The 10,977-nt window shown below is 43.4% G+C and overlaps 1 protein-coding gene across 1 annotated transcript; it reads left to right on the top strand.

Moving 5' to 3' along the window:
• ZDHHC12 (zDHHC palmitoyltransferase 12) lies at nucleotides 1-10,747 on the top strand. Its single transcript, XM_073314387.1, has 5 exons — nucleotides 1-199; nucleotides 2,139-2,275; nucleotides 4,766-4,852; nucleotides 6,555-6,721; nucleotides 8,217-10,747. Exons 1-5 carry the CDS (start codon nucleotides 100-102, stop codon nucleotides 8,524-8,526), a joined length of 801 nt encoding a protein of 266 aa, XP_073170488.1. The 5' UTR covers nucleotides 1-99; the 3' UTR covers nucleotides 8,527-10,747.
• The last annotated feature ends 230 nt before the right edge of the window (nucleotides 10,748-10,977 follow it).

Raw genomic sequence — 10,977 nt, 5'->3', positions numbered from 1 at the left:
CACCCGGCCAACCCTCGCTCCTCGCCCTGCGAACCGGCGCGGCCCTTCCGGGTTTGGAGCCGGGGCGCTGCCGCCGCCCCCCCGTCCTGTGCTGGGGCGATGGGGCAGGGGGCTGTACGGGGCGGCGGCTACCTGGTAAGGGTGGCGCACACGGGGATCAGCTGGGGCGTCGCTCTGGCCCTCTTCCTGCACCGCACAGGTGAGAGCCGGCATTCCTCGGGCCGCCCCGGGATTCCCCTCGCCAGGGGAGGGCCGCTCCCTAAGCACCGGACATGAGCCCCTCGGACCCCGGGGCCACAGGCGGAAGGGCCTGGCTGCTCCCGCCATGAACTTGCTTTTTTGGCCCCCTCTCCAACTCACCCAGATTTGCCAGCTCAGGATTATTCGCGCTGTTGGCTGCTTTTCTTACAGGCCCATCGCCTGGAGTCATGCGATTGGGAGACAGCTTTCATTTTTAAAAAGTGTTTGGCCCTCATTGGCTAGAACAGGGGTGGGCAAACTTTTTGGCCTGAGGGCCACATCGGGGTTGCAAAATGGTACGGAGGGCCGGTTAGGGAAGGCTGTGCCTGCCCAAAGAGCCTGGCCCCGCCCCCTATCCACCCCCTCCCACTTTTCGCCCCCTCAAAACCCCCCACCCATCCAACCCCCCTGCTCCTTGTCCCCTGAGCACCCCCTCCTGAGACCCCCCCCCGCCCCTAACCACCTGCCAGGACCCCACCCCTTATCTAAGCCCCCCTGCTCCTTGTCCCCTGACCACCCCGACCCCATCCACACCCCTGCCCCTTGACAGCCCCCCCGGGACTCCTGACCCACCCCCCGCTGCACACTTCTTGTCCCCTGACCACCCCTTCCTGGGACCCCCATCCCTAACTGCCCCCCCAGGACCCCACCCCCATCCAACCCCCCACTCCCTGCCCCCCCATTGGGACCCCACCCCCATACAATCCCCCATCCAACTCCCCTGCTCCCTGTCTCCTGACCATCCCCATCCCCGAACCTCCGCCCCATCCGACCGCCCCCGTCCCTTGACTGCCCCTTGGGACCTCCCCTTCCCCCTCCCCCTTTTCCTTACCATGCCGCTCAGAGCGGCAGGACAGGCTTGTTGGAAAGCCTGGGACATGGGTGGGCACAAGCCGCGCTGCCCGCATGGCGGCGTAACTGCAGGGGAGGGGTCAGGAGTTCAAAGGAGCTGGGCCGGATGTGGTCTGCAGGCCATAGTTTACCCACCTCTGGGCTAGAAGAATAATATGAAAATATGAACTCTGAAGACTCAAAAACCAGAAAGCCGCCCTTGTTCATTACCTTCAAATAAGAGATTTTTAAAAATATGTTTTGATGGAGCCAGACTTGTGATTTTTGGACACTTGAAGTTGGCAATAGTGCACCATCGTATCTGGCAGGAAAAAAAATTACCTCCAAGCTGGGGAAGTGAGAGCAGAGGAAACTGCTATATCCCTACCCAATACAACTAGATCCCTGTCCTACTCAGATAGATGGGAAACCTCACTCTTATTGTTTGTAGGGCGGGAAGGAGGGTTGGTATTTGACATTTGAGAAGACCTGGTGCCTACTCGAAGGAGTTTACAATCTAATCTAGTCACACACTATAATGGAAAACCTATAAACCATGGGGGGTTATAATAAAAAGTACCTTACGTGGTATTTGATTAATATAATGCTTAACATAATCAGTATTGATCTCTTCATATATAAATATTGTTTTTACTGGATTCTTTGACCCTGAATCTTACTCTGGCACCTAGATGCTGCAGTGATAGGCAGTTTTTAAATGCAGCTATCATAATAATTCTAGAATAGTTTTATACAGCACACTGCAGAACAGCAGGAGAAGGTGAAGAGAGACTGAAGTACAGGTAGTGTTTGGGGAAGGTCTTGCAAATCAATGGGAAGCTGTTTGCTGATCTTTTAAGTATGTTGTAAGGGCTCTCTGTAAATAGTTCCCCTTACAGAGGGGACAGCCGTGATGGGTCCCAACTTCCTGAGCAGTTGAGGCATACTTTCCACAGTTAATATGGAATTCAGCCCCACTTTGAATCCTATAGCTAATAAGATCAAGGAGAATAACTTGTTGCCCCAAACATTTCACATGGACTTACTCCTTCTCTTTACTCTTTCAGATCTGCGAAAGCAGGAAGAGCATGGAGAGTTGCTGCAGCCACTGATATTTGTCTTACTAGTTCTATGCTCTGTCTTGCTGTACTTTGTAGTGTCTCTCATGGATCCAGGCTTTGTTGAGTCTGATGAGGAAGAGAAGGTAAATCATTCTGTTAACCTGAATCATAGTTGACTGAATGAAGGAAAGTGGGAACCAACTTTCCTGGTTATAAAACCTGTAGATTTGGGTTTTCTTTGCAACATACTGGATAAGAATATGCAATATAAACTGTCTTGACATTTAGGATAGAGGACTCTTAAAATGTGTACAAAAGCAGAAGAGGTCACGGAGTTTAGGTTCTATAAAGTGAACCTCAGGAATCACAATTTTGCTAGGTGCATTTATCATACCATGCCCCCTTCTCAATTTCCCCTAGCACTCACGTGCTCTCCCACTTTGTTTTACTGAGAAGAACAGATAGCTGCCTTATATTCCCTCACTACTGCCAATTGCTGTGCATATGAAAACCAGGAAAGAGGTGCACTCTGGAAGGAAAATATTCCTTACAACTGTATTTACTGAACAAGGTAATTGTTCTGTTACTGTATCCCTCTTGAAAGATCTATTTGTACAAAAATCAGATGAGTGCTTTAATTAGATGGAAATATTTCCAGGTATTTTATATGTATCCTTCTTTAACATGCTTGGACACCTTATCTTGCCTTGTACAAGCAATTTAATATCCATTATCACTTTAATCTTCCAAAACGTAAGTGAATTTTGATCTGTATATATAACAACTAGCACTGCTTATACTGCAAATGCATTTCCCTTGTATTTTGAGGCAGATAGAGCAGTCTTCCTACTACTTATATCCTATGCAGCTCCATGCCAAAGTTTCATTCTGTCTCCACACCCTATCTGGTTGTCAATGGCTAAAATAGCCCCACTCTCTGAACAGTTATGTGTGTGTATCAATTGTATTAAATAGGATTTCATGGGATTCCCTGCATTGCTGAGGTTGTCATACAGTGTGTTGGGTCTGTCTCCTTTGTCTCTTAACAGCTTCTGTACTTCTCAGGGAATTGTTCTCTATGTTTAATGTTCTTAAACCGTGAGAGAGTTGTGACTATAATACTGTATAAAAAAAAGACAGCTGACTAATGGCTGCTGAGACACTTTACATCCCTCTCTCCAGAGTCTGGAGTACAAATCAACCATGCTGCTCACCCTTAGGATGTCTACACTATGAGCTACAAGTGTGATTCCCAGCTCACGTACATGTACTTGAGCTAGCTCTTATCGAGTTACTGCAAGTATAAATAGTAGCTGTGCCAAATACCAGTTTCAGGCGGGTTTGTACTCTGCCCCGCTAAACTGTGCCTTTGCTGTTGCTGCTTGTGTTATATGGCTGTGCTACTATTTATAGCAGGGGTCAGCCACCTTTCAGAAGTGCTGTGCCGAATCTTCATTTATTTACTCTAATTTAAGGTTTCACATGCCAGTAATACCTTCTAAAATTGTTAAAATGTATCTTTCTATAAGTCTATAATATATAACGAAACTATTGTTGTATGTAAAATAAATAAGGTTTTTAAAATGTTTAAGAAGCTTCATTTAAAATTAAATTAAAATGCAGATCTTATCAGTTTAGTGTGATCCTTGCCCTTGCTTTTCCTTGCTGAGTTTTCCAATGTCTGGCACGTATTTGGATACTTTAAGCTGCACACAGGCTTCTGAGTGATCAGTTGTTAACTGGCTCCGAGAGGGACAGAGGACAGATTTCATGTGTGAAAATACCTGTTCACAGTATGTGGATCCAAATGCTGAAAGCATTGCAAACGCGATTTTCTTCAAACAGTTAAACATGGGCACGGATGTCCAGCAGGTCAGAATAGATGCCCCATGATTTCTCTCGGTAGCTTCAAGTGCACTCCGCAAATCTCTAAACTTTGATGCCTACAATTCTGAGCTTTTTAACTGAATGAGCTGCATTTCAAAATCTTCAACACCCGTCCACTGAAATACAGACAAATTCAAGTCGTGTTCGTTGAACTTTTCAGGTTTAATTATAAAAGGAAGCATTGGACCAAATCGCTGGAAATCTTGAAATATGTCAGAAAATTCTGATTCCTGTTCTTGCATGTACATTCTAATCTCAATGTCAAACGCAGTGTGCTGTTCCACGTGGCATGATAGTGATGTAAGCAGCAAATCAGGACTTAAAAATATCCCAGTACGGTGGCGCTGGAACAACTTTTAAGGTGGGGATGCTGAGCTGTGCCCCCTCTTGTCCCTGTCTGCACCCCTCACAGCCCCAGCCTGGGTCCAGTTGCAGAGCCCCCCCCCGAACCAGTGGCCAGGTCCCAGGGTTGGCAGCGGGCTGAGCGAGACTGACGGCCGGAACCCCAGGCCAGCAGCATAGCCCCCGGGACCGGTGGCCAAGACCCAGGCAGTGTGAGTGCCACTGAAAATCAGCTTGTGTGCCGTCTTCGGCACGCCTGCCATAGGTTGCCTACCCCTGATTTATACTCGTGCTAGCTTGACGAGAGCTAGTGTATGGATGTATGTACAAACTGGGAATCACCCCTAGCTTGGCATATCGAAATAGTCTTAGGTCCCCTCTTTTTTCTTATCACCTTTTTGTAGGTAGGGATGAATGAAGAGCAAAGAGTAATGATGCCTCAATTTCCAAGCAATGTTTGGCTGCGGCGCTGTGGATACTGCATGCTGAAGGTATGTGTGTACAGCAGTTGGTCAAGGAACTGGGGTAACTGCTTGGTGAGCTGGTGCTCATCTGGCTACTTATCTTTTGTTATTGCCCAGCACATTATTATGCTTAGCCATCACTCAGCTGTTGAACTGGCTGGAGGCATCACTCATTTCTTGTAAACTTACAGTATTATCTTGGTTGAAAAGCCAAGGCAGGAGCAGAAAGAATTAGAAACTTGGGTTCAGGTACAATCCTGAGATGAAAGGTTTCAGAGTAACAGCCGTGTTAGTCTGTATTCGCAAAAAGAAAAGGAGTACTTGTGGCACCTTAGAGACTAACCAATTTATTTGAGCATGAGCTTTCGTGAGCTACAGCTCACTTCATCAGATGCATACCGTGGAAACTGCAGCAGACTTTATATACACACAGAGAATATGAAACAATACCTCCTCCCACCCCACTGTCCTGCTGGTAATAGCTTATCTAAAGTGATCATCAAGTTGGGCCATTTCCAGCACAAATCCAGGTTTTCTCACCCTCCACCCCCCCACACAAATTCACTCTCCTCCTGGTGATAGCCCATCCAAAGTGACAACTCTCTACTTTTCAGAGTAACAGCTGTGTTAGTCTGTGTAACTAAACATTTTTAAATGGGAAACTGTTAATTTTCAAGATTAATACAAATATTCTTGGCAGTTCACAAAAAGTACTGTTCTCTTCTTACTCTACATTGGGGAAAACCCTGCTTCCTGCCTCCTTGTTGCCATGTCAACTGAGGCCTCACTGCATCTTCAAAGACTTTATTTGAAAGCGTCTTAGTAAAGTCAAAAGGTAGAGTTCATCTGGGTGGATTGTGTAGCAAGAGCAGATTTCTGGCAGGTATGAGCTTGTTTAGATGCTTAGGACCAAAGAAAAGCTAGTTTTAACTGTAAAAAGCATAGTTTGCTCTTTTTTTTCCTTCATCCAATTAGTTCTTGAATATGCATCCCTGAAGCCCAGAAATGCCTGTTTTCAGTCGCAGTCTCTGTCAGTTTTATACAATCCAGGGTTGTTCCAGCTTCTGTAAATACCTGATGACTGACCAGCAGAAAGAGCTATCAGCCAGCTTGTTGTTGAAATAGATAAGAGACTGGCAGACCGTATGTGTACCTCAATAAGGGGGCATGTCACCTGTTGCCATCATCCCTTCCCCAACTATGCCTCCCCATTAGTCCTTGGACCAGCCCTCCTCCCAATATCAGGAGAGGAGTGGATACTTCTCTCCTACCCTCTCATCCACATGCCCCTAAAGACCAAAAAAACCAAAAACCTTTTCTTATACACACTCAAAACATTCCCTTGAATGGCAGGTGCCCTAGTTTTTCACTGTCAGACTTTGGTCACCTTTTTCTTAAATATCCACAGTTCACTGTATTGAGCTCTTGTTTCAGCTAATACCTTTCCTTATATGTTTGCAACTTTATTCTGTAGCTAGTTAAGGGAAGTTTTATAGCAAAGTACTGGCCATGGGCAAGTCATTTAACCTCCTTTTTCCCCATCTGTAAAAGGGGGATGATTTTCTTTGTAAGGCATTATACAAGTATTAAAATAATTGTTTTTGAAGGGAGAGTAGAGGGAACTGTCTCACTTTGCAGGAGGATTGACCTGGATGACTTCCCAGCTATTTTATAGAAAATAGGGCATTGGATATGGGTAGACTATTCTTAGTATCTGCTTATTCCACAGCAACCAATGCGAGCCAAGCACTGCCAGCTGTGTCGGCACTGCGTACGTCGTTATGACCATCACTGTCCCTGGATTGAGAACTGCATAGGAGAGAGGAATCATCCACTCTTTATAGTCTACCTGGCTGTACAGCTTGTGGTTCTCTTGTGGGCCTTTCATGTTGCGTGGTAAGAACTTTAAGTGGCAGCCTCTGGCAGAGACAGTTTGTCTTTGAGAGTTTTGATAAGAGCTGGACCTTCCAAAATCCTGCGGAATGTAGAGCAAGATAGCAACGGCTGGAGTTAAGCTGGTATGTTCTCTCCTTGCCTGTACACGGTAACCAGCTTTCCTCACAGCACCAATCTGATTATTGCCACTGAGGATTAACATATCCACTTAAGCAAGAGGGTGTGGTGTTCCTTAAAACAGTGGCTCTCAACCTTTCCAGACTCCTGTACCCCTTTCAGGAGTCTGATTTGCCTTGCGTACCTTCAAGTTTCACCTCACTTAGACTACTTGCTTACAAAAATCAGACATAAAATTACAAGTGTCACAGCACACTATTACTGAAAAATTACTTACTTTCTCATTTTTACTATACACTTATAAAATCAACTGGAATATAAATATTGTACTTACAATTCAGTGTACAATGCATAATGTAGTATAAAGTCATTGTCTGAGTGAAATTTTAGTTTGTACTGACTTCACTAGTGCTTTTTATGTAGCCTGTTGTAAAACTAGGCAAATATCTAGATGAGTTGATGTACCCCCAGGAGGACACATACCCATGGTTGAGAACAACTGCCTTAACACTGAAAAAGCCTGAGTCCATTCAGGCAGTGGGAGCAGATGGACAAGGCAATTTTAGAACAGGGGATCATTTAAAAAAGCTGGAAATGTGATTTGACTTAAATTGTCAAACAGTTACCTGAGCTACAGCACTTAAAACCAGAGATATAGGACATACACTCCCTGATAAATGAGGGGCAGGTAGTCTTACTTGCAATACAACCTTGGTTTTTCCAGAGGTAACAGTAACATCAAAACTTCTGGAAAAAGAGGGGAGCAGGCTTTGGCATCTGGCAGTAGATATATTCCATTTAAAGTCAGCTGCCATTCTTTCCACTTTGTACGAACATTGTGGGACTTTCAACAGTGATGTACTGTTTATTCAGTTGACAGAACTGAGGTGATTAGTTATGCAGTTTGATATTTTGGGTTGTAACAGTCCATATGGCTTAGCTTTAAGCTTAAACTAAATAAATATAAAATAATTTTGCATTGTTGGTGACTGTTTAACTTTCCCTCAATTATCGTGCAACCTATATTTTTAAATGGCAGGCAAGTGAAACTCCCCATAAACCATCTTCTGTTAGTGTCTCCTGGCTTTGTTCTCATGCAGTGCCAGTGGACACTCTAATTGTCAGGAGAACTTAATTTGTACAGAGGTATAGATGTCCAAGATCTTTTTCCGATGTCTGTTCCAGTGTATTTAGAACTTAGCTTTGTTTTGAGTCTTGGTGCTGCAGCTGCTGTCGAAGTTTATACAATGCTTTGAAGCTGTAAAACACCGCAGAAATATTATCAGCATGCAAATCAGGAGTGCAGTATTTGTGAGTCAAGCTGATTTGTATAATCTAACCCAGTGTGACTTAGCCATGTTTCTCTTTTAATTAAAAGGTCAGGCCTTTACGTCGAACAATCTTGGGAGTGGCTGCAGCACAACATCTTCCTTCTCCTGTCCTTCGTTGTGATAGCCATATTCACCATTGTAGTGATGCTGCTGCTGGTTTCACACTTGTACTTGGTCTCATGTAACACAACCACCTGGGAGTTCATGTCACACCATCGCATCTCCTACCTCCGACACTGTGAGTCAGACAACCCCTTTGACCAAGGTGTCATTCTCAACCTCTGGAGATTCTTCTGTGCCTGCCGCCTCGTTACATGGGAGAAAATATACTTTCAGGAGGATAGGGACCCTGTTTAATTATAGAATGTAGGATTTAATGATGTAATCCAAGTTTGATTACAAGAGGGAAAAAGTACAACTACAGTATGAACTGAAATGCAGGTCCTCTTGCTGAATTAGTCATTCAGGTTTTAACGGATAGAGGCTGCTTGTCATGGTGCATCTGTGCTAAGGGCTTTAAGAAAGAAATTTAGAGGACTCTCAGGAACCACCTCTGTGTGATTTGTTAGAGAAAGCACTTGTGTTGTAACCCATTTCCTACTGCTTCAATGGAGGGGGAATTTAGTCTATAATGAACCATGCAACTTGTACAACTATCCCATCTGCAGGAGCAAGTCTGCTTACAAGAAGATTAAGTGGCAGTGTGGCTCTATGGTTGTTCTTCATATCCAAGTAAAATAACTTCTATTAAAAGGGGACTTCTTGGTTCTGGGCAGCAAGGAAGGGATGATTTCTGGTCTGAGTGAATGTGTATGCTAGTCTTTACATCTTTTTGCTAATCATATTCATCAAAACTCTTGAGGCAAATGCAGGGACTTCCTGAATAGCTGTTTTCACTTATTTTCTCAGTCTCCCCTCCTCAGTTGGTGCCACATCCACTCTAGGGAATAGCAGCAAAAAGAAAAAGTTCATTATTGATAAATCAGGCCAGAATCAGTTTAGGCAATGTGGCCTTTCTTCAGGATAATTCTTACTGTCAGGACCGATGTGCCTTAGTGGGAAAATAGTGGAAAGTTTTGAATGAATATTTGGACAATGAAAAGCAAACCTCAGTTTGACTGCATGCAGAAGGTTCATGCCTTCCACTAAGATTTGAGCTTTACAACTGCTAATATGCCTGAGAAAAAGCTGTTATGCACCAAATCCAAGTTTTGAACTGTTAAACGTATGCTTTGTGATGGGGTGGCTATTTAGATACAAGTCAACAAAATGATACCATTGACTTAAACATAATGAAATGCACATTTAAAACCTACCATAGACTGTTATTCGATACAGAAATTCATGAGTTTTCAGTGAATATAGATTTCTCAGATTTAAACCATTCTTGAACAGAAAAAAGTAACATTTGTCAACTGCATTATTTGTGCATCTCACTTACTCAGCTCTAACTCTCACCTATAGCTTGTGTTTGGGAAAAGTCTCCCTCAAAATATTGTTCTAATTACATATTCTTAAATTAAAATAGTAAATGGGTGAGTGGCAGTGAAGGAGGTATTTCTGTATGCCCTGAGATGGTTTTTAACTGGTAACAGTGGGCTGGAGCCAGAATCCTTATTTCCTTGCCCAGCTGGTAATAGTACTGCTAAATCCATGTCTTGATGTTTTCCTCACTACCGTATTTCGTACTGTTTAGGTTTTCAACTTATTTTACTTTTTAACTCAAAAGGAGAAAGTCTCCTCTTTATTTTTAAAGTGTTAAAGTAGGTGCAGGTATTGTATTAAAGATACTGGGAAGATTTCCATTTTTATCTAAGATGACACTAACGAGTAAACTTAATTTCTTCAGTTTAAGCAGAATGGACAGTGAAATGAACCTGTTTAATTACAAGTTACAAGTTATTATATGGCATTGCAAAGATTGTGTGTCAGTCCCCAGCCTCAAAAAAAGGAGAGCCCTCCGCACTGAAACTTAGTCCTGAAAATATTTCTAATCATCAGGTTTTGTAAAAACTGTTACGCTTATTTGGTGCCTTAGTATCTTTCATTACTCAGGGGTTAGCACTTGACACAAGAGCCAAATGGATGGCTATCACATTGGCAGATTGCACTCAGGTTTCAAGGTAGGTAAGCTCTCTTAGAATACTGTTATACTCTGAAAAAGCCACTGAAAGACAGCAGGAGGCTCTATGTTTGTGTCTGACACCAGAAAAACATTGCAGGTTCCTTGGGGCCGGGGCTGTGTCTTGCACAGGGCAGAACACACTATCAGCACTGTGGTATGTGAATGTCAAGATGGGGTCTTTCTGGATTGTACATCTAATTGCAGAATCCTTTCTTAATGGTGAATTTTATTCTGTTGATGAAGTATGTCAGATTAGAGTTGACTTCACGCTTAGCTGTGTTGGCTCTATCACATGGAAAAAATAAGTCAGTATAACTGAATACACAAGTTAGATTTTTTTGATGGGATGGTGAATTTTAAAAAAATGTCTAGGCTGCCATTGAAAGATATTTGCAGTTTACATTTTTAAATGCTCTTAACTGTGTCAAAAATAATTGTAAATCATTAAAAGATTAGAACTAGTTTTTGCTGTTCTCTATGCATTTTTCAGGTTTAACCCTCAGCGTAGAGTCATCTAGTTCTCCTGCAGTAGCGCTATGCTGTACCTTTTAATATGTTAGAATGTAAAAAATCATGGAAACATGCCAGTCTTGACAAACACATTTGGAGCCAAATGTGAGCAGACAATGGCTGTTTAAACAAGGCACCATATAGACACGTACCTTGCCTTTAACTGGCTTTAA

Source organism: Lepidochelys kempii, chromosome 16, assembly GCF_965140265.1.
Source record: "Lepidochelys kempii isolate rLepKem1 chromosome 16, rLepKem1.hap2, whole genome shotgun sequence".
In the NCBI taxonomy this organism is placed as follows: Eukaryota; Metazoa; Chordata; order Testudines; family Cheloniidae; genus Lepidochelys; species Lepidochelys kempii.
Note: the sequence above shows the minus strand (reverse complement) of the source record. Positions and strands in the feature narration are given on the sequence as shown.

Bases quoted from the DNA above. Each gene is read 5' to 3' on its own strand.
- ZDHHC12 (XM_073314387.1), top strand. From the start codon at position 100: ATGGGGCAGGGGGCTGTACGGGGCGGCGGCTACCTGGTAAGGGTGGCG. The intron at 200-2,138 runs GTGAGAGCCGGC...TTACTCTTTCAG, and splicing joins CCTCTTCCTGCACCGCACAG to ATCTGCGAAAGCAGGAAGAG. The intron at 4,853-6,554 runs GTATGTGTGTAC...CTTATTCCACAG, and splicing joins GTGGATACTGCATGCTGAAG to CAACCAATGCGAGCCAAGCA.